This window comes from Gopherus evgoodei, chromosome 1, assembly GCF_007399415.2.
Source record: "Gopherus evgoodei ecotype Sinaloan lineage chromosome 1, rGopEvg1_v1.p, whole genome shotgun sequence".
Taxonomy (NCBI): Eukaryota; Metazoa; Chordata; order Testudines; family Testudinidae; genus Gopherus; species Gopherus evgoodei.
In genome coordinates this window covers 221,330,457-221,356,579 of record NC_044322.1, presented here as the reverse complement: position 1 = coordinate 221,356,579, position 26,123 = coordinate 221,330,457, and the positions used below count along the sequence as shown (strand labels likewise).

The window sequence follows — 26,123 nt, the reverse complement described above, 5'->3', positions numbered from 1 at the left end:
GAGGGGCTGGCATTAAACCTGGTCAACGTCTACGCCCCGAACGTGGTCCTGGAACAAGTGCGTTTCTATCGGCAGGAGTCAGCCTTCCTCAGCACCCTGGATCCTCACGAGTGCCTAGTCCTGAGCAGGGACTTCAACACCACCCTCGAGGTCCGGGACTGCTCAGGAGTCGAGAAGTCCCAGGCATCTGTGGGCAGCCTCAGGGAGATCGTGGACCATTACTCCCTGGTGGACATCTGGTGCAACCACCACCCGGATGACAACACCACCTTCACTTATGTCTGGAAGGAGGACAATCGGTCACGCCACTCCAGGTGGACTGCATTTATTTCTCATGTTTCTATCTGGCACAGGCCCACGCATCCGGACAGCCCCGTTCTTGGATCACCATCTGGTGACCATGATGGCCTCTCTCAGTTCAGAGGGGCCGGGGCCGGCCTATTGGCATTTTAACAACAGCTTGCTGGAGGACGTGGGCTTCATGGCATCCTTCCAGGAGTTCTGGCCCGCATCGCTCTTCTGCCACGACTACTCCGCAGGCACCAGCCGGCAGAGAGATGCAGTGATAGGGCAGTTGTAGTGGGAGGTCTTAGAGCTAGAGAGGCATCTGACCTCCAGCCCCGAGGATCCAACTCTCCGCAGCATACTGGGAGAAGCGGGAGGAGCTTCGTACAAGCCCGCATCCCTCTCCTTTGGGAGATGGATCGTGGCTCCTGCTTCTTCTACATCCTAGAGAAAAAGAGGGAAGCTAAAAAGCATATCACCTGCCTCCTGGTGGAGTATGGTGCCCCCCTCATGGATCCAGAGGATATGCATGGAAGGGCCAGGGCCTTCTTCGCCAGCCTATTCTCCCCAGATCCATCCGACGCCGAAGCCTGCAGGGTGCTCTGGACCAGACTCCCTGTGGTCAGCGCGGATGACCGAGACCGGCTGGAGCTCCTCTCTCTCTGGCCGAGCTCTTGGCCCACCAACAAATCCCCGGGCATGGCAGGCTGACCGTGGAGTTCTACCGCGTGTTCTGGGACGTCCTTGGTCCGGACCTCGTCACCATCTGGGCCGAATCTTTGCAAAGCAGGGTCCTCCCTCTTTCGTGCAGGCAAGCCATGCTCACCTTTTTGCCAAAGAAGGGGGACCTCCGTGACCTACGGAATTGGCATCTCGTCTCTCTCCTCAGCACTGACTACAAGGTCATAGCGAAGGCCATCTCGCTGCGGGCTGAGGTCTGTGTTGGTGGACATTTTCTGGGCCGGACCATGTTCCATAAGCTGTTGTTTAGAGCTGGGGCGTAGGAATGGGTCTGTCATTTGTCCTCCTGTCCCTAGACCAGGAGAAGGCGTTCGACTGGATAGACCACGGGTATCTCCTGGGCACTCTGAAGGTGTTCAGCTTCAGGCCCCAGTTCGTGGGCTTTCTCTGGGTGCTGTATGCTGAGGTGGAGTGTTTGGTCAGGCTCAACTGGACCCTAACCAAGCCGGTCAGTTTCGGGTGGGGAATATGGTAGGAGTGCCCCCTCTCGGGGCAGCTGTATGCTCTGGTGATCGAGCCCTTCCTCTGTCTTCTCCACCAGAGGTTGATGGGGTTGATTCTTCGGGAGCCAGAGCTGCAGCTGGTACTGTCAGTGTATGCCAACGATGTGCTCCTCGCGGTCCAGGACTCAGGCAACCTGGTGCGGATGGAGGCCTGCCAGTCTCCTCTGCCTGGGTCAACTGGGTCAAGAGCTCTGGCCTGGTGGTCAGGGACGGGTGGCGGGTGAGCTCCCTCCCACCCACGCTTCAAGCCATCCAGCGGAGCACAGGTCCGCTGCTCTGTCTCGGTGTTTATCTATCTGCCACGCATCCTTCTCCACTGGAGAACTGGCAGGGGGGACTGGGTGGATCCCCATGTGCTCGGTCAGCACACGGGGCTCTCCACCCTTCCGACCCCCCTGCGCGTACTCCAGGAGGTGGAGGCCACCTTGTTGTCAATCTCTCTCATCTTCCTGCAGCGAGCCCTGCAAGAGGGCACTCCTCGCCCACCCCTCACCCCCGGCCCTCCGGACATTTTTATTTGGTCAGTTCCACAGCATCCCCATTTCCACATCCCGAGTCGGCTGCACACTCTGCAGCTGGTCCAGTTCCAAACCATGTCTAGAGACCAACTGTACACACTCATGGTCCACACATTGCATTTCCTCACCCTTGCATCCCGCCTCGACACCAAATGGCGGCACTATCTTCCACCTAAAGAGGGTGAGGAACCCTGGTGGGCCAGCCTTTATTCCACCTTGGTCCCACAGCCCACTGGGGATATCGGTTGGAGGCTCCTTCACAGAACCGTGAGCAAGGGTGTGTTCAGGTCTGTCGCATCTTACACTGGGGTTCCGTTCCGCGGTTATCGCGTAAAGTGAAAACCATGTATAGTCAAAATTATATCCCCAAACCCTTTAAATCCTGCCCGCAGCTCTGGCAGCCGGGCCAGGGGGGCATTTAAAGGGCTCCTCTGGGCTCCCCGCCATGGTGGGGAGCCCCAAGGAGTCCTTTAAATCCCGCCCACAGCTTTGGCAGCCTGGCTGGGGCTGGCATTTAAAGGGCCCGGAGCTCCACGGCGGCTGGAGCCTTTAGTTTGCCACAGGGGCTACCAGCCACCTCTGCAGCTGGGAGCCTCCTGGGTCCCACAGGTAGTGCCCCAGGACCTTTAAATCTTGAGGCCACGCCTCCCGACTCCAGCAGCATGCATAAAGTTGAAATTGCACATGTTAAATGCGTGTAAGTTATGACAGACCTGTACCTGGTGCGGATCACACCTGTACCTGAAGCCTGCCCCTTCTGCAGTGTGAGGAAGAACCTGGCGCATGCCTATCTTGAATGTGCCAAGTTGCAGCCCTCTTGTGGAGGTTCTGGCTGCACTTTTCCCCGCACCTGTTCCTTTTGCACACTCCATCCGTGGCCCCACGAAGTCGCGAGACCTACTCGTCACCCTCCTCCTGGCCCTAGCCAAACTCTCCATCTACACTACCAGGAAGAGGATACTGGACAAGGGGGTGCTCTGCAGCTGTGGGGCCTGTTTCTGTTCCTCCTTAGTTTCATGCATCTGGGCAGAGTTCCACTGGACAGCGTCCAATGGCTCCCTCGACACCTTCGTCTGGGGTTCTCTGCTTCGTGTCCCCATCCGGTACCCTTGTATTGAACCTATGACCTTCACCTCAGTCCCTGTTTTTCTCATTTGTTATCCCCTGTACTTATTTGGTCCCTGGGTCCAGTGGTCCCTGCCACTAAGCTGGGGGAGGGGCCTTTAGAAGTGGGTGGGCTTCTGCCCACCCACCTCCCGGGTTTCCAGTAAGACTACACACACACATATGCACCTCACTTTTTTTTTAAACAAGACTTTTCAGACTTTCTTCATAAATATTAAAGAAGAACAAAAGTACAACCATTTTCCCTTTGCAGGTCCCCTTTAAAATCCATCTAGTGGGAAACAGCCTTCATGGGCTAACTTCACACTGATAAGCTGGTAGACATTGGAATAAACCAAGGAAAAAAATTACAGGGGAACAAAGTTGCCATTCCACAGCTCAATCCCTTGCTGTGTAGCAGTCTTTCAGACATTACCCTCAAAGAATGAATCACTAGAACATCTGAGTCATCTCATTGTCTCTGATTCCCAGCATACTTTCGTTTCAGGAAGCCTTGAGTTAAACATTATTTAATTAGTTGTAACTGCACAAAGCACTTATCCTAGCATATATCACTAAGAAAAAGAGGAAGAAACCTCAGAAATTGTCTGAGAAGAGAGAGACAGAAGAACAAGAGATACACTGTCAGAGCAAAGGATAAAAGTACGACCCCCAAGGTAACTGAAAACCACAAGGGCACTGATAAATCCCAGGGAGACTTTTGTCGGTTTCCTTATAGCAAGCACTGAAGTGGACTGAAGTCAGGGATCTGTCTGCATAGAGCTCCTCCTGATAAGTATTTTTGTTTCTTATTTATCTTGCTGGTCTTTATTACATTGTTACTTTGTTAGATTTTCTATCAACTAAAATTTTGGTGACTCTGAGTAGCAAATAAAAATATTATTTCCATTTTATAGGTGGAAAAACTGAGGCATAGAGGGGATAAATGATTTGACCAAAGTTGCTAAGGAGTCAGTAGCATATCTCAAATCTCTCAGTTCTGGGCTTTAACCACAACTTTAATCTATTGGTTCTGCAAGGTACTGTACTCGGGCACTTTGCTTTATCCTTTGAAAGATAAATATGATTGGCTGCTACTATAATACTGAATGGGATTAGTAAGAAAAGGAGCCCAAACCCCCAACCAAAACAGAATTTCTTTGTATGTCATTCTCCTGCAATTTTCTGTATTCATTGGCTGGCCTGGAGGTGGGCTTCGACTAGTAAAATTACAATGCATTGTCACATGGGCGATTGAGTTCAAGACAAGGATTGGTGTCTAAATGAAGGATTTAATTATTTGCACAGATGTTAAATAACTGACTTTAAAAAATATAGTGTCGGCATCTCAGTATATTCCTGAACATAGGAGATGACATCATAGAATCATAGAGGTATAGAACAGGCAGGAACCTTGATAGGTCATCTAGTCCAGTCCTCTGCTCTGAGATAGGCCTAAGTATTATCTAGACTATCACTGAGGGGTTTATCTAATCTGTTCTGATAAAGCTCCATTGATGGGAATTCCACAAGTTCCCTAAGTAACTTGTTCCAGTGCTTAGCTACCCTTGCAATTAAGAAGTTTTTCCTAATGTCTAACCTAAATCTCCATTGCTACAATTTAAGCCCATTACTTCTTGTCGTCTCCTCAGTAGATAAGAGGATCCATTTATTACAACCTTTTTTCTAACATACTTGAAGCCTGTTACATGCCCCCCTCCCTCCATCTTCTCTTCTCCAGACTAAACAAACCCAATTTTTAGAATCTTTCCTCCCGGGCCGGCTCTAGGTTTTTTGCTGCCCCAAGCAAAAAAAAATTTGGAGGCTGTCATAAACGGATAGTTAAGAGTTAATGGAACAGAAGTACTTCATATCTCTTTTGCTTGTAAAGGGTTAACAAAATCAGTGAGCCTGGCTGTCACCTGACCAGAGGACCAATCAGGGGACAGGATACTTTCAAATCTTGAGGGAGGGAAGTTTTTGTGTGTGCTGTTAGTGTTTGGTTGTTCACTCTGGGGGCTCAGAGGGACCAGACGTGCAACCAGGTTTCTCTCCAGTCTCTCCGATACAGGCTCTTATAAGTTCAGAATAGTGAGTACTAGGTAGATAAAGCGAGTTAGGCTTATGGTTGTTTTCTTTATTTGCAAATGTGTATTTGGCTGGAAGGAGTTCAATTGTGTATTTTGCTGAAAGGATTTTAATTTGTACTTGTATACTTAGGCTGGGAGGGTATTCCCAGTGTCTATAGCTGAAAGACCCTGTACCTATTCCATTTTAAATTTACAAAGATAATTTTTACTGTTTTTTTCTTTCTTTAATTAAAAGCTTTTCTTGGTTAAGAACCTGATTGTTTTTTTATTCTGGTGAGACCCCAGGGGACTGGGTCTGGATCCACCAGGGAATTGGTGGGGAGAAAGGAGGGAAGGGGGAGAGAAAGCTTAATTTTCTCTCTGTGTCAGGATTACTTTCTCTCTCAGGGAGAGTCTGGGAGGGGGGAAGGTGCATTTTCCTTTCTGTTAAAGATTCAAGGAGTTTGAATGACAGTGATCTTCCAGGGTAACCCAGGGAGGGGAAGCCTGGGAGAGGCAACGGTGAGGGAAAGGGTTTACTTTCCTTGTGTTAAGATCCAGAGGGACTGGGTCTTGGGGGTCCCCGGGCAAGGTTTTGGGGGGACCAGAGTGTACCAGGCACTGGAATTCCTGGTTGGTGGCAGCGCTACAAGTACTAAGCTGGTAATTGAGCTTAGAGGAATTCATGCTGGTACCCCATCTTTTGGACGCTAAGGTTCACAGTGGGGAATTATACCATGACAGCTGCCCCCCACCCCAGCCCTGGGTTCTCCCCCCCGTGCCCTCCCCCACCCACACCCCCTGCCACCCCAGCCCTGGGCTCTCTCTTCCCCCTCCCCCCCCCACACACACCCTACCATCCCAGCCCTGGGCTCCCCACCACAAACGTGACTTCCTCGTTCACCACAGCAATCCCCGTTTAAACTTGCAGTGAGGATCAAACCATTTCTCCTATTTTTATATCACTTTACTATTAATCTCATCCTCCTCATTCCCCGGCAACCCCATCTTTCGTGCTCCAAATGCACATGAAAGACATAGGGACTAACCCTCAAACCTTGTACCCAGAAAGGGATGGGGATCTAGTAAAGAGGGTTCAGGCAGCGGAGCGGGTGTGGGGGTGCTTGAGGGCTCTACACTGGCAGAGAAGCTGGGTGTGATGTACTAGCAGAGGAGGAGAGTGGGTGCAGGGGAGGTGTGGGAGGAGAGGGCTGGGGGAGGGTACAAGGGGAGAGGTGCAGGTGAAGGGAGAGTACATGGGGAAGGGGTGCAGCGAAGGAGCGATGGGGGGAGGTACAAGTGGAGGGGCTGCGAGTGGGATGGGGGGGTGCAAGAGCTTAGAGGGGCAGGCGCTGACAGCTGCTTCCCCAGCCCCTTGCAGGCAGAGCCCAAAGGACAGACACTGACCCCCCAGGTGCCCGAGCTGTGGGGGTCCCCCAGCAGGGCCGTACCCCCCGCTGCCTCGCTCGGAGCTGGCTCTCCCTCTCCCCGCCCAGGGCAGGCAGCGCGGGGCTGAGGCGGAGGAGGTGCGCAGCGGGCTGGGTCCGGGGGCAGGAGGCGGCAGTTCCCAGGCAGCTCGGGCTGCCCTGCCACTCCTCCCGTCAGTGTGGGAGCCGAGAGCCGCGCCCCCTGCCCAGCCCGGCGGCGCCCTGCACAGCCCACTCAGGCGGCAAAACGCCACGCCGCCCTGGGGAGACACGGAGCAGAGCAGCAGTGGTGGCGGCAGCAGGACCCCTCCCACCTCCCTGCATCCCGGGCCCTGCTTCCTTCCCTCCCCAGCTCCTCACACCCAGGCCAGACTGAAGTTCAGGCTGCCCTGCCGCTGGGGAACCCGAGCATCATCCCCCGGAGCTGAGCCCCTCCCGCCGCCGCAGCCCGGGCCCGGCTCCAGGGGATGATGCTCAGACTCCCCAGCGGCAGGGCAGCCTGAACTGCGGTCCAGCCTGTGCGACTCAGACTGCTGTGAGCGCCATCTAGCTACTGAAGCCAGAACTGCAATGTCAGTTCCAGCTCAGCCTGAAAGCCTCAGCTGAGAGGGAACATGTTGGTTCAGGGCCAGCTCTCAACTTTTTGCTCCCCAAAGGAAAAAAAAGGGTGGGGGGTGAGAGTGACGCCCCTTGGAAAGTGCCGCCCCAAGCACATGCTTGGTGTGCTGGTGCCTAGAGCCAGCCCTGCTTTCCTCATCGGTCATGTTTTCTGGTTCTTTAATCATTTTTGTTGCTCTCGTCTGGACTCTCTACAATTTGTACACATCTTTCCTGACATGTCATGCTCTGAACTGGACACAATACTCCAATTGAGGCCTTACCAGTGCTGAGCAGAGTGTAAGATTTACTTCTCTCATCTTGCTTACAATACTCCTGCTAATACATCCCAGAATGATGTTTGCTTTTTTTGCAACAGTGTTACGTTTTTTACTCATTTTTTACTCATTTGTGATCCACTGTAACCTCCAGATCCTTTTCTGCAGTACTCCTTCTTAGACAGTCATTTCCCATTTTGTATTTGTGCAATTGATTATTCCTTCCTAAGTACAGTACTTTGCATTTGTCCTTATTGAAATCATCCTACTTATTTCAGACCATTTCTCCAGTTTGTCAAGATTTTGAATTCGAATTCTGTTCTCCAAAGTGCTTGCTACCCTTCCCAGCTTGGTATCTCTGACGGGTTCCCAAGGTGCAACCTGGAACTGGAGTACTGCTGAGCCCATCAACCTAGGCTCCATCTCACACTGTACTGCTGTGATAAGCTGCAAACCTCTGGTAAGTACTGCACTTACACAGACATCCACAGGCAGGGACACATCCAACTGAGTTACATGAATGATTTTCCCAGACACTCATTAACTAACAACAGAGAGGCTCCAGGCAGTTCTCCCAGCTCCTAACAATGCAATCCTGAGCTGTACCATCTTGCACAGGTCAGAAGCCTGAGCAGTATATGTTTATTACCCAGTATATTAGGGAGCTTATTCCTTCACCTTCTCACTTCCCTGGTCCTTCTTGCATGAACAGAGAGCAAAAATACCCTAAGTCCCAAGGTGCAAACAATTCAATGTTTATTGGGGTGAACTTCCAGCAAGCATGATTCCTTCCTTAGTGTCCCCTTTCCCAGCTCTGGCACCACAGAGCCTTGCCTGTGTCCCTGTTCCTACTCCCATCCCCTGTTCCCATTCCCCCCTTAGCAAAACATGATCCCAATTCCCCTACCTCAGTCCCTGTTCCCATTTCCCCCCCCCCGCCACTTACTGATTGACTGCAGACTGTATAGTAAAACTTTAGTTCTGCTTAGCTATACCTTAACCAATCATTTTACTGAAATTTAACTAACCAATCCTAACACATTGTAACATGGTTATTTAACCAATTATATCCCACCACCTTAATTGGTTTACACCCAACAAAATTAATTATATGTCAGACAGAAGCAATCACAGAACCAGATTATACAGACAAACAATAGGGAAGTGGAGACTACAGTGATAGAACAATACGGAAATGAGGATTTCGCATCCCAGCTATTGATACGTGAGTTCTTGCCAGACAAGATGCTATTAAACTAAGTTTCCTTTTACATCTTCTAGGCTCTTCCCTTTCTCTGGAGGTGACAGGAATATCAGGACAGGATTGTATTCCTAACAGCCCAAAAGCACCTTATTTCAATTTGACTAGTTTGGAATGTAAGGATGTGACCAAACACTTCCCAGTTTATGGCTGGCCTCTGCTGCTTAGCTGAAGGCCTTAGCCTAAGAACCTGGCCTCAGACTGTTACAGTAAGAGAAGGCCCTTACACCAGCTGACAGTGATTTTGATTCTCTCTTTTATACCTCTATAACTAGCTAAGAATACACCCAAATTCTTAAAATATAGGCCTTTACAGACAGACCTGAATATCTATATCCTAACACACCCTTCCCTCAATGTGGAGAGGACATTTACCAGTTTCTGTTCCTGTGCTGAGGTTTCCCAAGCACTTCAAGACAATTACACTGCTTTAGGTAAAACATAAAACAGGGTTTATTAACTATGGATAGATTTTAAGTGATTATAAGTAGTAGGCATAAAAGAACAAAGATAGTCACCAAACAAAATAAAAATAAGTGCACAATCTAAATCTTAATCCTTATTACATTAGGCAGTATTCTAGTCATATGAATGAACCAATGATGCCAATATGTTGTAATTGTGTTTTTTCACTAGTATTTCTAGTTCTTCCTGTGTATTCCCCATACTTCTTGCACTAGAATGCAGACATCTAAGATGTTCATTAAATTGTCCCTCTATTCCCTCTGGTATCTCCTTTGTCCCCACTGTGATTGTCCATGTTTCCCCCAGATTCTGACCCTTCGCCCAGGTCTCCATGTTCTGGACTTACCTGTGGCCTTTTGTCTCCTGCCCCCATCAAACCTAGTTTAAAGCCTGCCTAGCCAGTCTGTATCAAAAGATATTCTTCCCTTCCTTGATAAATGGACTCCTATATATGCTCAGAAGTCCTTCTTCTTGGAACAGCACCCCACGGCTGAGGAAGCCGAAGCCCCTTTGGCAATACCATCCACACAGCCATGCATTTAGCTCCAGGGTCCTCGGAACACATACTATCTAGCCTAGTATCTTGCTACCTGCCCTATTGGGAAACAAGCTATTGATGAGATCCTCAGCCGACATAGACTGGTGCAGCGTCATGGATTTCAGGGGAGCTATACTGATTTATACAAGTGAGGATATAGTGCTACAGGCCCATCTAGTCTGATATACCACCATCTACCAAACAGGAACTGAACAGTGGGGAGCTTTTATTAATAGGTAACTATTATTAGATACCTATTCTGTTACGTTGCTAAAATTTAGTAAAAATTTTCTTCACAAGTAACGCAATGTAATTAACAAACACCATTTTGACTGTCTAAATTCTCATGGTTTAGTTTGAAATTTGACCCATTCTGTCCAGTGTACATTAAGCAAGGATGTTCTAAACCTTTCAGATCATTCCACAGGGGCAAGATGAACTGGCAACTGGTCATTCCTGGATTAGTCATCCTGCCCATTAAACTAGTAGGGACATCCTTGTTTCTCATCTATTGTGAGTATTGATGTGTATTTGTAATTTTCAGTTATTATTTATTGATTTTATAGCACTTTTCTTCTAGCAGCTGATACTTTCATGTGTGTGTTGTGTAGTGTGGGATATTACAGTGAATCTCAGCATCTCACATAAACAAAACTAGGCACAAAATACCCCCAAGAATGGTGCTGGGATTAGTTCTAGACAGTGGGGATGTGTCCTAAGAATACTTCTCTGTGGCTCGTTGAAGAGCTGAGCAGCATCCTGAGGTAACCCGACAACTCCTCTTTGCTGCATGACTTTTTATGAGTAAAAGAATCAGTGGACACAAATCAGACATCAGGAATGGTAACATACAATAGCCACTAGGAGAACACTTCAATCTCCCTGGACATTCAACAACAGGTTTAAAAGTAGCCATACTTCAACTAAAGAACTTCAAAAACAGACTTCAAAGAGAAACTGCAGAGCTACAATTCATTTGCAAATTTAAAACCATTAATTTGGGCCTGAATAGGGACTGGGAGTGGTTGGCTCACTATAAAAGCAATTTTCCCTCTCCAGGTATTGACACCTTCTCATCAATTATTGAGAGTGGACTACATCCACCCTGACTGAATTGGCCTTGTTCACACTGGTTCTGCACTGGTTCTCCCCTCTCTTCATGTATCAGTATATTTATGCCTGCATCTGTAATTTTCACTCCGTGCACCTGAAGAAGTGGAGTTGTTTACCCACAAAACTTTATGCCCAAATAAATCTATTAGTCTTTAAGGTGCCACAGACTCCTCTTTGTTTTTGTGGATACAGACTAACATGGCTGCCCCTCTGATACTTTGTATAAGTAAGCCATTCGTAATGTGCACTTTACTGTATCTTGTGAGTAAAAAAGAACTGAAACCATGACTACACAATGTTGTGTATTCTTTTAGATAGTGTGCACTATAATTGTAAAGAGTTAGTATTATAATAAAGTACATGTGTCGGGCTGCTGTCCCTTGGGATCTAAACCCAGAGGGTAATAGCAAACTTTTAGATTAATTAACTGGTGAAGCTGCACTTGGTAATACCAATTCATGTGTAACTTCAGCCTCCATCTCCCATGTCATAATACATCTCTTCCCCTTTCTCTATTACCAGCCTTAGTTTAGGGCTGTTATATTTGTTTCTCTGTCACCTTAGTATAAGACCCTCTTTTTCACATTCACTTAGGAAACCTGAGTAAAATGTTTTCCAGTGGCCACCAACACTTAGAATATGAAGATTGGAAGGGGAGGTCATCTAGTCCAACCCCCTGCTCAAAGCAAGACTAATCCCCAGGCAGATTTTTGCCCCAGATCCCTAAATGGCCCCCTCAAGGACTGAGCTCACAACTCTGGGTTTAAGCAAGCCAATGCTCAAACCACTGAGCTATCCCTCCCCCACTTCTCTACGACTGGTCAGACAGAGTCACTTTAGAGTGATTCCTGATGCTTCCTTTGCAGAATTCCTGGTCTCTGTGAAGTGAGAAATGGATCACAACCCACCCAATATGTGCCCTGGATAGAAAGGATTCATAGGGGGGAAGGGAAGAATTTGTTTTCCAAGGCGTGATTGTTTTAGCTAAGGGGATTTTTCACTCCTACTTGCACTAAGAGATCTCACAACTGTAGTTTCCTCTTTCTCTGATAGCTGACAGTTTCTGCCTGGGTCACAGAGGCAGAGAGAAAAACTCAGCATTTTACTCCTGGGGGAATTCTGCACCACCGCACATGCACAGAATTTATGTCCCCCACAAATTTCTTTGCTTCCCCTCAGAAAAATGACTTTCTGATAGGGAAGCAAAGGGAAGCCACAAGAGCAGTCTTGCGACCCTCCCCAGCAGTACGTTTCAGGTGCCCAGTACAGCCAGCAGAGAGGTAAATCACTGTGGGGTAGGAGGTGGGACTAGGGAAAACCCGGCTGGTGGCTCCTATCCTGCACCAGGCTCAGCTGCTGGTCCCGGCTGTGCTTGGGAGGATGGGACGTCCTCTGCCCCTGCACAGCATCTGGGGCTGGTTCATACCCACTTCCAGATTTCTCTCCTAGCTGCAGGAAACTCTGCAAACTTCCCCTTCCCCTGCTTCCTGCACCCATTGCTCCTCTGCTTTAGGGGGAGGGATTCCAGTACAGGGAGCTGCTCCCCCATCTGCCCAACCCCCCATACATCCAAACCCCCTCATATCCAGACCCTCCCACGGAGCCTCACCCCCAACATGAATCCCACTCCCCCTGCACCTGGACCACTCCAATGAGCCACGTGCACCCAGATCTGCACCCCACTGAGTCCCAGCTAGCTATACCTGGGTCTCCACCCCACTGAGCCCCACTCCTCCAGCATCTGAAGCCCCACTAAGCCCCCCACACCCAAACCCCCTTTCTGGGCTCTATTCCCCCACACCCAGACCCCCATAACAGAGCCCTAAGCACCTTCACCCCACTCCAGAATCCCATTACTGTTGCACTCAGAAGCCGTCAACAAGCCCCTGTGCATCTCGATTCCCCCCGCACCCGGATCCCCTACTGAGCCGCCCACACCCAGATTGCCCCACACAGAACCCTCTCAACCCACAACTTGATCCCTCCACATTAAGCCCCTTCACACTTGGATCCTGCCTTGCTGAGCCTGCCTGTCCACACCTGGTGAACCTGGCACGGAGGGACGGGGCCTAGTGGTGTTTCTGGGGCAGACCCGGTTCTTGTGCTGTGTCAGGGTTGGGTGCAGCCTCACCACTGAGTCTGTGTCCCAGGGGAAAGGGGAGCGGGGAGCTGCACAGTGATCTCTCACCTCTGTGCAGCCAGTGGCCTGTGCTCCCCAATGCCGTGCTGGAGCCTCCACACTTATCTGACAAATAAAATTGTCAGAATTTTAAAATATAGTGTTCAGAATTTTAAATATTTTGGTGCAGAATGCCCCTAGGAGTAATGGCATTTGTTTCTGTATTTGGTGTAGGTCCCAGGATATAGGAGAGACAAGGTGGGTGAGGTAATATCTGTTATTGGACCAACTTCTGTTGGTGAGAGAGCCAAGTTTTCAAGCCACACAGAGATCTTTATAAAAGATCTCTCTCACCAAAAGAAGTTGGTCCAAAAAAGGTTGTTACCTCACCCAGCTTGTATCTCCACAGGGCATGGCAGCAGTTTGTAAAGCATGTTACAACATTTGCCTTGGTGGTGAAGCAAAGGGAGTGATCCATCCTGTGGGCATATAGGGCTTGAATCATCAGTCCTCTTCTGGGGGTAGGGAAGTGCAATGATTCCCACACAGCCAGGAGTATTCCTAGGAGGGATTTTCTATGGACAAGGTGTGTCTGGAATATGGGAAGTCATTTATGTTGGGAGTTAGAGCTGATTGACAAATTATTCACAAATGTGCCTGATATCTGTAGAGAATTTTTCTTTGCCCATGTTTGCATCCCTTCTTACTCACTTTTTACAAGCATATATTATCATTATTTGTATTACCATAGTGCCTAGGAGCGCAAGGCAAGGGCCATGACCTCATTGTGTTACATGCTGTACAAAGACATGTGTGACAACCAAGTTTTGTTCTATGGACATTTATGGCAAACTAATTTCAGACCATAGTAATGATTCATTGCCCATTGTTATGGGCTACGAACACCCTTTCCAAACAACTGTTATTAACCAAATGTTGTATAGGCAGCATTAAGACTCATCTCCAGGAGAACAACATCTGGGCTTGTGTTCAGTTCCACAGATCTTCCCCATGCCGGGCTCTCAAGGGACCCTCAATTCCACAACTGAAAGGAACATAACAGGTAAGATGTTGGGGTTCTCTATGAAATTCTGTTGAGCAAATGGGGCGTTCTCTTTGTTTCTATTGAATGCTCATTTTATTATTACTGAACCTAGAGGGCCCACCTGAGTTTGTGAACCTATTGTACTGGGCCAGGAGCACCCCAGCTCACAACGGCAATGTGAAAAAAAAATCAGAATGGAGCAAAAATAGCCTGCTCAAAAAAAAGTCCAGTGGCTCATTGCCCCTGGAAACTGATGCCCAGGGTGGCTGCCCTGCTCAACTGCCCCTAGAACTGGCCCTGTACAATTACATGGTAAAAGTTCCTGCCTGCCCTGAAGAATTTACGATCTAAATAGAAACCACAGGATAAGTATTATAAGCCCCATTTAACTGCTGGGGAGCTGAGTCACAAAGAGATTAACTGACAACCACAACTCTAGTGATAATCCCACTGCCACATATGTATCTGATATTGTAGAAAAACATGCAGTTCCTTGGCATATTATTGGACCAATACAATAGCAAGGGGGCAGAATTTCCTGGACCGCTTTAATTCTGAATTTCCCAACTGTGGTTAAATCCTTAAATTTGAGTGTGTATTAGAGAAGAAGGATGTCCCAATGGTTAAGATGCTAGCCTTGGACTTGGGAGATCCAAATTCAAGTCCTCGCTCTGCCACAGCCTTATTATGCAACCTTGGGGAAGTCACTTAGTCTCTCAGTTTCTCACTATAAAATGCAGGTTATTGTACTTCCATACCTCACAGATCAATTGTGAGATGCTCAAATACTATGGTAATAGGGGCCACAGAACTACCTTAAAAGGGTTAGCTTCACTTTTTATATATAATATACTCACGTTGTTCAGACAAATGACTGACTATGGATTACTTGCACTGTAACTGATACTAAGATTCAGTATTTGGACTTAACCACATGTATTCTAGATGTGCGTTTGTGATCAAATATCTGTCTAGATGAGGCTCTCATCATTGTATCAGAGAACTTCACCAAACATTAATGACTTTATCCGCACAACACACCTTTTCAGGTTGGCAAATATCATTAATCCAATTTTACAAATCAGGAGGCTCAGAAAGATCAAGCCAAGATTTTTGGCTAGGGTTTTCAACACTAGGAGCCTAAAGTGAGTCTCCTAAATCCACACTTAGGTACCTGCCTGATTTTCAAAAGTGCTGAACACCCAGCTGTTCATACTCAGTGGCCAGGAACTGAATTTAGACCAATGTGTCTTAATCACAAAATCATCCTTCCTCATATGAGCATTTCCTCACAGATACATACGTCTGATACTTTCACTGGAGTGAATGATACACACCACTCTGAAAACATCATGAGGATGTGAGTGTGAAGGGGCTTCAAGAGGGATGAAGGTAGAATGTTCAGAAGCGCCCAAGGCCTAGATTCACAAAAGGCTGTAGATGGTGAGATGCTGAGATGAATCACAAAACCTATCTTTTAGGCACCTAGAAAATCACAGGAACAACACTGTGATCCACACAGCCTGAGTTAGGCATCTAGGCTCCCTATACAATGAATGAGGCCAGCACACTAGGTGGGGAGTTGCCTAAGATAGCCAATGGGAGATGCTGATGAGATGCTATGCCCCGCCCCTCTTATAGACCTTGTCTACACTTGTGGTGGTGTGTAGGGTATGTGTAGCTACATGCCACCGTGAAAGATAAGCTATTTCCACAGTGTGGTATGTAGCTGCATGCGGCAGTGAAAGACTCTGGTGGGGGGAAATGGGGAGGGGTGGAGGGAGAGGTGAAAGAGCCTTTCCATGCCGCCTTCCTTCATCCAGAGTCTTACACAGCTGCATGTACTTTACATGCTGCCGCAAGTGTAAGCAAGGTCATGAAGATAGGAGCTTAAATCCAGGCTGCAGAACTTTGATAGTGAATAAGATAAGTTGAAGTAAGGCCACCTTAATTCTGAATAAAACTGTCCACCCAGGGATTTAATGCAGTTTAAATAATCCACTTTAAAAGTTAATTTAGATTAACTTTCTGAGTGCCTCCATTTAAACAATCCCTTAGGTACTTTTGAAAATGAGACTTAGGCTCCTAAATCACTGAGGTGCTTTTGAAAAATTTATCCCTAGCTTTTGTGAAATATTCACAAATGATCTCCCCTGGTATTCAATCAGTACTATGCATTATCAATTCATCTCCAGTTTTAGTTAGTGAATTGTTATTTGTGAATATTTGCCGAAGTGTTTGGACGAACAAATTTGTGGCTGTTTGTCTGAATCACATGGTATCGTTTCTGCTGCCTGATTGGCAGAAACTTTTTAAACAGGATATATAATATAATATAATATAATTAATATAATTAATTAAGAAATATATACAGGAAAATGAACTTGCTAGTTTTACCCATGTAGCTTTTTTTAACTGTTCAACCAGCTCCAATATACAGTGATCCTAAAAATGATTCCAATTTCAAATTGAATTGCTCAGAGAGGAATTGGATTTTATTTTCAGTTCTACAGACTACCCCAGGCCTGCCTAAGACACAACCTGATTTCAGCACAATCACAACTACAGCTCGCGACAGAACAGGTACCTCTGTGGAATTTATAATCCGATTTAAGATATCAGTTTGATAAAAGTCAAGGAGAACCTAAAGCAGAACTTCATGTCTAGCCCCTCTTTTCTAAAGTTTGGTTGGTGGAAAATAAGGTTCAAATATCCTGATCCAAATTTGACCCTACAGTTTTGTTTTTGATTGAATCCAAACCCTAAAGAGGCCTATTTTCCAGATCCAATTTGGATGTGCCCTTAAAATGGCTAAAATATCATGAGAATATCTGTTATTGGAAGATTTCCACCACTCTAGATGGCAGAAATCTGTCCATTTTAGCTAATATGAGGACATTTCTTTCACTAGGGAAATCTCCCAAAGACAGTTCAGTAGGTTTTGGCAATGCCAAGCCCTAAACAACTTTAAATGCTAAGTTTAAAACCGCTATTCAGGCCATCTCTAGAATTTCTTGAAGTTGGATAGTTACTTCTGATGGTTCCTGTGGGATACTTTCTCTGCCCTTAGGGGACTTGCAGGATGGATATGGAGCTACAGTGCTGGGCACATTACAGTATCATAGGCATATATATGACTAGATGGGCAGATTAAGTTTTGTTTTGAAATATACAGACATGTCCGTATTCAGCTACACAAAAGATGTAAATGAAGATTAATTTCATTAAGGTCCATGGAGATGGACCTTTGTACGTAGGGACAGAATAAGGTTATGAGAGGCCCAAGGCTAATGGAAGGGAAGGGCTTGCGTACGAATTACATATTGTGAAAAAATAATGAAGTCATGAAACATTTATGTACATACATATTTACATATTATGTATTTATGTAAAATTAACAAGTTTAATCTGCTCTCACTACACTCAATTCTTCAAACAGATACTGCTGAGTACAAGGTAACACAAGGGATGCTACACTGTCCCTCTTTTAGGCCTCCTTCCTCCTAGGTAGTGGAGTGCTCATCTGTATGAGGATGAACACTGCAACATTCCCCATGCTGCTCACCTCTTTCAACCTTGTGCTTTACCCTCCGCTCTCCACATGGCACAGTGCAAAGCCAAGCCCTGCAGGTGTTTCCCCCAAGCTATGAACTCTACACCACCTACCCTGTTTCACTCTGTCTGCAGTCTAGGAGGCAGCCAGCTTTTGTTATGTAAAATAAAACCCCTCAGGTGTAAAATTCACTGAAGTAGAGGAAGTAGCAATGGGAAAATTACATTGGATGGCATTGTATTTTAGGCTGTCTTGCTCTGAAAGCTGTCTCCCAATGTTGCACTAGCTGAGGACAATGAATTACTGTTTTCACGCTGAACCTAGTTTGTGCAGTTAATCTCCAGTGATTCATCACATCAGGCTATTCTGTCACCAAGTTCTTCCACAATTAGAATAATAGAATAGAATCACAGGAGTGGAAGGGACCTCAAGAGGTCATCTAGTCTGGTCTCTTCCACTCATGGCAAGACTAAGTACTATCTATTCTAGAATGTGTGATCAGCAGCTCAGCAGAACAGATCAGCAGAATTTTTTTAAGCATGCGTTCAATGTGCACCAGACCCCTACGGTTTGCATTTGTTTGTTTTAAGCTTTCTGCAAGAAAAAGGCAACAGCTAGAAGTGACACAGATCTTTAGTTGGTTGCCCAGTCATAATATTTAGCACTTCTGTACTTCAAAATCACTGTACAAACATCAGGGACGGCTCTAGGTTTTTTGCCGCCCCAAGTAAAAAAAAAAATTTGTCTCCCCCCCTCCCCCGTCCCAGCCCTGGGCTCTCTTCGTCGCCCCCCATCCACACTCCCTGCCACCCCAGTACTGGACTTCCCACTTTCCCCCCCACCCCGCTGCTGCCCCAGCCCTGGGCTCCCCGCCCCCACCTGCACCCTCCTTCCACCTCAGCCCTGGGTCACTGGTAACTCACTCTCAGGGCGGGTCATTCAGCAGGAATTTTGGATGTGCACAAAACACAGACAAGATTGGTTCCCATATGGTTACAGCGCTGCAGTAAAGTGGAACAGTTTTCATCTTGTGTGATTGGAAGATATCTGGATGCATATTATAAGACTGTCCTCCATAAATGAGGAAAAGTTGAGGTGCCTTTATTATTGTTTTGTTCCACTCTTTTTCTATGGGGAATTTGCCAATGCAATATCACTGTCTTCCTTTTAAACAAATAAAATTTAAAAAAAGGCAATGGCTGTTGAAAATAGCAATTCCAGTCCTAAAAACCACTGGGAAGCATTTTTTGCTCAATGTTATCCTACGTTTTCTACAGCAAGTTACAGTGGATCAGTATATTTGATTTGGGAGAAATGAAGTAACAGCTGCCCAAACTGAGCTTGAGCACTCCTGAATTTTGAGGTGTTCAAATCTGGAAGGCAGGTGCTGGGTGTGTTGGGGGGGGGGGCTGTGGACTTCGCGGGGGAGCACGGCAGCATGTATGCAGCAGTGTGTCTGGCGTGATGCGGAGCCATACACGCTGGTCTCAGTGGCACGGTAAGGGGGCTGGGGGGTTGGAGAAGGGGTAGCGGGTTCCAGGGGGGCAGTCAAGGGACAGGGAGGAGGGGGGGTTGGATGGGGTGGAGTTCGGAGGAGCAGTCAGGGGCTGGGAAAAGGGGGGGTTAGATGGTTCGGGGGGCAGTTAGGGGACAGGCAGTGGTTGGATAGGTATGGGAGTCCCAAGGGTTTGTCAGGGGACAGGTAGGGGGTGGGGTCCTGGGGGGAAGTTGGGGACAAGGGAGGCTTAGATAGGGGCTGGGGTCCCAGGAGGGGGCAATGAGGGGACAGGGAGCAGGGGGGAGTTGGATGTGTTGGGGTTTCTGTGGGGGGCAGTCGGAGGGAGTGGATGGTGGCAGGGTGGGGCTTCCCTCCCCGTGGAGTGTCCTGTTTTTTGAATGTTAAAATATGGTATCCTTACCACTCACAGCAGGCTACCGCATGAGATCCCCCTCCTTCCTTTCCAGTCAGTGGTGGCCAAGGGAATGCTGGGAAATGTAGTTCTTTCCCTGCTCCAGGGCTGGCTCTATAGGCAGGGAGCTAACCAAGGAACTACAGCTCCCAGAGCCCCTGTTGGTTCTCAGCTCCCCTGCCCCACTGCAAATGGGCTGCCCCAAGCCGGTGGTTGCTTTGCGGGTGCCAAGAGCCGCCCCTGACAAACATTAAACAAACTTAATCTAAAGTCTTTCAGTTTTTGATTGACTAGGAACTGACAAAACAGAGCTATTCCCTGTTGTGTTCTCTGCCCCCTGAACAAGAAGACTTCATTGAAAATCAGCATCTTAAAAGAACCATTAAGGATCTTTCAAAAGAACAGTCCAACCAAGGCTGTTGTAGTAACACCCTTGTTACATCAGGTCTGGTGTTTGTTTAAGGCTGCGTAGAATGAAAGGAGAGCTCCCTATTTCCTTTGCATGTGTAAGTCAAACAGACCTTGCTTATTTTTTTTCCTTAAAGTGCTCAGAGTTTAGGGGAGAAAAGTGAATGAGATTCTGCTTATCTCAGGTGTGAAAAAGCAGAAGGGACCAAAATCTATTCTTGTGCAAAAATCTGTTCTCCCTGAAATCAATAAGGCTACACAGGTGTAACTGTCAGCAGGAACTGGCCTGTGTTCTCATTCCTTTCTTTAATCACATGTACTAAAACCCAAAGAAATCCAATTTTTTTCTTTGATGTATTTTTCTGTACTGGGATGCACAGACAACAAAGTTATTTCCTCATGCTCAGCCTAGCTCCACAGGCCAGCACATCTTTGTACTTTTAAGGGGTTGCAAAAACACTGGCGGAAGCTTAAAACGCAATGTTGTAGGTTTCTCTCTCCCCTCTCCCTCACAGATTTTAAATCCACTTCTTTGCAGGCTATGATAGAAAGACTGGCAGAATAGGCTAAAGGCAGGTTCTATCTATTTGCTGTTCAACGCATCATGAGAGTACCTCACATTTGACTTCTTTTGAGTTTCATTCCAAAAACATAAAGCTAAATAAACCTGAAATTAGTCCTCATTTTTCTGCCTCAACTCAAAATAATTTCTTTCCCAAGTGGAAAATGTTGGGTAAGCATGGAATGTGTGGAGTTGGATAGAATGTGTGCATGTTCTGTGCAAGCTTCCCACCCTACTGCTCTGGTACTGCCTGTTTCCCCCACCCCAGGCACTCACCAGTTCTCCAGAAACAAGACCCAGCACATATAGACAATGTTGATGATGGGCACTAGCCTCAGCTTTGAAGAGGGACAGAGGGAGCTTCTTCCCTCCCTGACAGCTAAGCAGAGCTCCAGAGAAATCAGGGAGGGGGGGAGCTGGGGCGGGAGACAATGCCTGCTTAAACTGTACCCACAACTGGCACGGGTTCTCGTGGTAACCGTATTTTTAGTATCTAGTCACCAGTGTTAACCAGCACAGGGAGAGGCAGCAGGCTGCCTGCTCAGCTCTTTCCAAGCCACAGGGGCCTGCTTTGCCTTTCCAGCTGGCAGGAGCACTCCAGCAGAGGTACATGAAGAAGCTTGCTCTCCCCCACACACACACCAGGTCCCCTGCCTGACCAGTGGGGCCTAAAAATAGGAGGGCCTAAGGCTATAGCCTTACTAGTCTAATGGTTAATCCAGCCCTGTTTGTACGCCTATTAGATAGATGCTATAGTGAGGGCTGAGATGGAGCTTTTGTTTAAATGCTTACATTCAGGTGCTTATCATTCTTTTTAAAATATATGACCAGGTAATTGGTCATGCTTGTTCCCAGCCCAAAGGTGAATTTCTGGAAGTTTAGTACATTTGACATGGATGTTTCTGAGGTATGAGTGTAAGTAAACAGCATTTTTCCACCACATTTCCAGATATTTTTTTATGTTCAGATTACTGAACAAGGAAAGCTTTCCCTTCAAACCAGAAATTTGCCATGGATATACATATGTGTAAATCAATGGAACAATTCTGCCCCCATTACACTGGTGTAAATCCTAGTTAACTTAGTGAAAGTAAGTGACTTACTTCAGATTTATACAGTTGGAAATGAGAGCAATATCTGGCCCACAGAGGGTTGAACCTGTTTACACAAAGTCTGAGTTTAGTCCTTAGGGACAAATTTTGCCCTCACCCATACTCCTTCATTCCCATTGATGTCAAATTCACACACTCACTTCCACTCACCCCCACCCCACACAGCTATGTTTATTTAATTGAACCAAATCTCCCCTCTGACCCAAAGCACCCCAAATTGTATGTATTGGGAGGTATTTGAAATATGAATCTGTATCCAATGTCACATAGAGTCTCTTTCTCTATAACATACTGACACAAAACTCCAGATGCAAACACTCGTGAGCTTTGGGAGATTTGAGGCCTGGATGCAGAGTCTGCAGCTGGGATGCAGCTCTAATGTCACAGTTTAGGGCAACTGCCCTGGTATTTCCCCTCAGGGGTTCAGCAAGGACATCCACTTCCAGGCTTTCGACTCCCCTGGCCCTCACCTTTCTTGGGTGGAGACACATCTCTCTTTCTCTCTCTCTTTTTTTTTGGCCTGGATATTTTTAGACTGAACAGTTATTTGCCTTTATTGTGGTATTTCCAGCAAAAGACAGACTGCCTAAGCAGACCTGATTGCTTTTTCTCCCAGGAGCAGGTAATCAGTAGACAACAGGTTTTTATTCCCAGGGCGTAGCTTCAGAGGCCTTCCAAGTACCTCATAGGAAACCCACTTCATATGTATTATCCCAAACAGTTTTTTAAAGTTCCTAACATATTCCCAAGGTTTACATTAGTCAGTTTTCTGAAAAAGTTACATAAAATCCTACAGTAACACATAAACTATTGCATTAAAATCCCACGGGTATTAAACTTAATTCCATAATGTTTCACTTAATTCAAGTAGAAATTCAAATAACCCTCATCTAATATATACATCTAATGCATACATAGTCTAATCTATATATTTAACCAATATAGATGTGACATCTTGAAAATAAAACACATAGGACCAATTTCAGACATGAGTCAACCAGATTCCTGGTGCGGTTAATGTGTGTGTAACTGAACAGACTGAGTAGCAACTGATTCAGAGCCAGTTAGACACATCCACAGTTCTACTGTACTATGGCTGACCTGTAGTGAATCCTTTACTGGCATTTATCCACCTGACCACTGGGCTTCCCTGCCTTTCCAGTGGTGTCCTGTAGGTATTGGAAGGGTAGGGAGTTTTCCTGCTGTAAATAAGGTTTTTGCCTCTCATCTCTCTGTGATTTTATAAACTGACTCTCTCTTCATTTCTTTTCAAAATTCTATGTTTTTCTGTGTGGTCATGTTCCCTTCTACAGCTAAACCCCTACAGTGGGAGAGGCACCGAGGGAATTACTACTTATTTTCTAAAGCCAAAGATGTCTGGAGTTCCAGCCGAACAGAGTGTGATGACCAGAGCTCAGATCTAGTTGTCATCAGTGACAGAAAAGAGCTGGTAAGATCGAACACTGCTTTGTGGGAATTGAGATTATGCTGAATGCCCAGATCCTCAAATGTACTTAGGTGCCTAACTCCCATTGAAACCTTTGAGTCTCTGAACCTAAGCCTACAATACTCTGGTCTGTAATCAGTCCTTCCCACTGCAGACACCTTTTCATGACCAGCGTACTGGGTCTCTGTATGCTGTTGGTGCCAGACACAGTCATCTATGTAGCAGTGATTCTGCAACTTCTTCATTATAAGCATCTCTTCCAAAGAAAGACATCCTTTCTTGGGCCCATCTGTCCCCCTAATACCTCAGTCACCCACCATTTTATTATCAACATGCTGCATTCTGCAAGGCACCAGGAGACACCTCAGAGCTTGAGAAAATGCAGCCACAGCAGAGGTCCTGATCAGAGGCCTCAGAGGAATGAGATACATCTCTCTGATCTCCGATTAATCAAGTACCCAACCATGCATGTGCATCCTTTGACAACAATGACAGAGATTCAGTAACCTAAGGCAAAGTAACCTCATACAATGTGTAAACTAGTGTTTTACACTCACTGTAAGGCCTCATCTACATTAAGGGTTCAGAGCTACATCAATTTACACCAGCTGAGGATCTGGCCCTCCAAGTATAACCACATCAAAGGACCTCATTATATACAGCTAAGCCTTAGAGGATTAGATTGAACTATTTAGCTTTGTAGTATGTAACCTTGGGATGGCATACCCTGCTCCCCTCAGTATACCTGGCTAGCTCTAGTGCCTCACCTCCTCCCCATCCCACCTCACTCCTCTTGGGGTGATTTGCATACCCCAGGGTGCAGAGAGGAAGTAATCTCTGTATTCATCTCATGTGCAGAGGCTGCGATCATTCTTTGTTCTTATTCAAAGTAAGCCACGGTGGGGGAAGACTCCTTCCATCCTCATAACCGCATGTATCCAAGCTAGGGGTTAGGAAAATTTGCACTAAAGTCATATCCCAATATCCTAATTAAAAACCTGAATTATCCCAGGATTCAACACAGTCACTAGCAAAAAGGTTAGATCCTGTCTGCACTACAAATATTAACCACATTGCAACTACGTCAAGGGATATTTGGTTGACAAGAGGAATGAGCTTGTGTGTGAACTGCAGAGTTATACGCAGGGGTAGAGCATTGGTTTGCAAAGTAATTGTAGCTGGCAAAATGAAGGAGGTAACATTTCTCCAGTTACTCTCAATTCAGATGATAACCTGGTTCCTGGCTCCCACAGCCATTACAGACGCAGTGGTAAGAGACAGATAAAGGAGACCCTCCTTTGATTTTCCTCTCACATTTCCTGTATGTCACTGATTTACCACACACTTCCTTTCCTTATCAGGAGTTTCTTCATAATAAAACAAGGGATGCTGATTATTTCATTGGACTAACTTACTCAGAGATGGAGAAGAGATGGTACTGGATTGACAAGACAGAGCTTACGAGAAGCCTGTATGTTTCTTCTTTTCTCTCATAGCTAATAAACATAATGGGCCAGAGCATCATTATTTATATGTGTGTGGCTTCACTGAAGTCAGTAGAGCTATGCCAATGTGCTCAAGATGAGAATCTGGCTAAATGAATGTAAGTGAATCTACCAATGCAACTTCTACTTAATTGTGGATAGTACTAGAATCCCCCCATGAAAACAAGCTGTGATTTTGTCAAGTGAACAGTGTTTGCTGAAGAAGTCTGTGCCATTGTCACATGGGGAGAGGGCTCCTTCAGTCTGGAATTTCATTGAAGCTGTCTCAGAAGAACTGTGTTTGTCATCAAAGTCTGCATTAGTGTCAGACAGAACAGAGTTTTCTCCCTGGGGCTGTTATGGGGAATAATGTTAGCAGATTCTTTTCTTGTGGGAGAAGGAGATATTTTCTTATTAGAGGAGGAATGGGAAGAAGGGAGACACTTGTGTATGCATGTGCATGCACATAAAGAAATGAAAATAAGGATTTAGTTCAACAGTTTAGCTTCATTTTTGGTTATTTCTCTTTGCCCAGGTTTACTCTGAAACCAAAGACATTGGACTATGAAAACGACTGTGCAGTTATCAGAGCTGGAGAACTGAGTCCTGCATCTTGTCATCAACGAAACCAGTGGATCTGTGAGAAGACAATGAAATAACTCTTATGTTGGGAGAGTCCCAGCACAGGTAGTTTGTGGCACTGGAATCCAGCTGGGGCATTTCCCCCTAATCTCAAACACAAATATGCACAAACAGCAAAGAATCCTGTGGCACCTTATAGACTAACAGATGTTTTGGAGCATGAGCTTTCGTGGGTGAATACCCACTTCCTCAGATGCATGTAATGGAAATATCCAGGGGCAGGTATATATATGAGTGCTAGCAAGCAAGCTAGAGATAACGAGGTCAGTTCAATCAGGGAGGATGAGGCCCTGTTCTAGCAGTTGAGGTGTGGAAACCAAGAGAGGAGAAACTGGTTCTGTAATTGGCAAGCCATTCACAGTCTTTGTTCAATCCTGAGCTGATGGTGTCAAATTTGCAGATGAACTGAAGCTCAGCAGTTTCTCTTTGAAGTCTGGTCCTGAAGTTTTTTTGCTGCAGGATGGCCACCTTAAGGTCTGCTATAGTGTGGCCAGGGAGGTTGAAGTGCTCTCCTACAGGTTTTTGTATATTGCCATTCCTAATGTCTGATTTGTGTCCATTTATCCTTTTCCGTAGAGACTGTCCAGTCTGGCCGATGTACATAGCAGAGGGGCATTGCTGGCATATGATGGCGTATATTACATTGGTGGATGTGCAGGTGAATGAACCAGTGATGGTGTGGCTGATCTGGTTAGGTCCTGTGATGGTGTCGCTGGTGTAGATATATACCTGCCCCTGGATATTTCCATTACATGCATCTGAGGAAGTGGGTATTCACCCACGAAAGCTCATGCTCCAAAACGTCTGTTAGTCTATAAGGTGCCACAGGATTCTTTGCTGCTTTTACAGATCCAGACTAACACGGCTACCCTCTGATACTTGACACACATATCTACACCAGCGACACCATCACAGGACCTAACCAGATCAGCCACACCATCA

General features: G+C 46.4%; 1 protein-coding gene across 3 annotated transcripts; it reads left to right on the top strand.

Moving 5' to 3' along the window:
* Nucleotides 1-7,844: 7,844 nt before the first annotated feature.
* LOC115636719 (C-type lectin domain family 5 member A-like) lies at nt 7,845-25,359 on the top strand. 3 transcript variants are annotated; one of them, XM_030537166.1, is made up of 7 exons: nt 7,845-7,982; nt 10,214-10,299; nt 14,013-14,081; nt 16,569-16,646; nt 22,922-23,058; nt 24,417-24,526; nt 25,075-25,359. In XM_030537166.1, exons 2-7 carry the CDS (start codon nt 10,221-10,223, stop codon nt 25,196-25,198), a joined length of 597 nt encoding a protein of 198 aa, XP_030393026.1. In that variant the 5' UTR covers nt 7,845-7,982; nt 10,214-10,220; the 3' UTR covers nt 25,199-25,359. The 3 variants fall into 3 exon arrangements, with proteins under 3 accessions (XP_030393026.1, XP_030393016.1, XP_030393028.1); XM_030537156.1 differs by having other exon boundaries at nt 10,202-10,299; XM_030537168.1 differs by lacking the exon at nt 16,569-16,646 and having other exon boundaries at nt 10,202-10,299.
* Nucleotides 25,360-26,123: the final 764 nt, after the last annotated feature.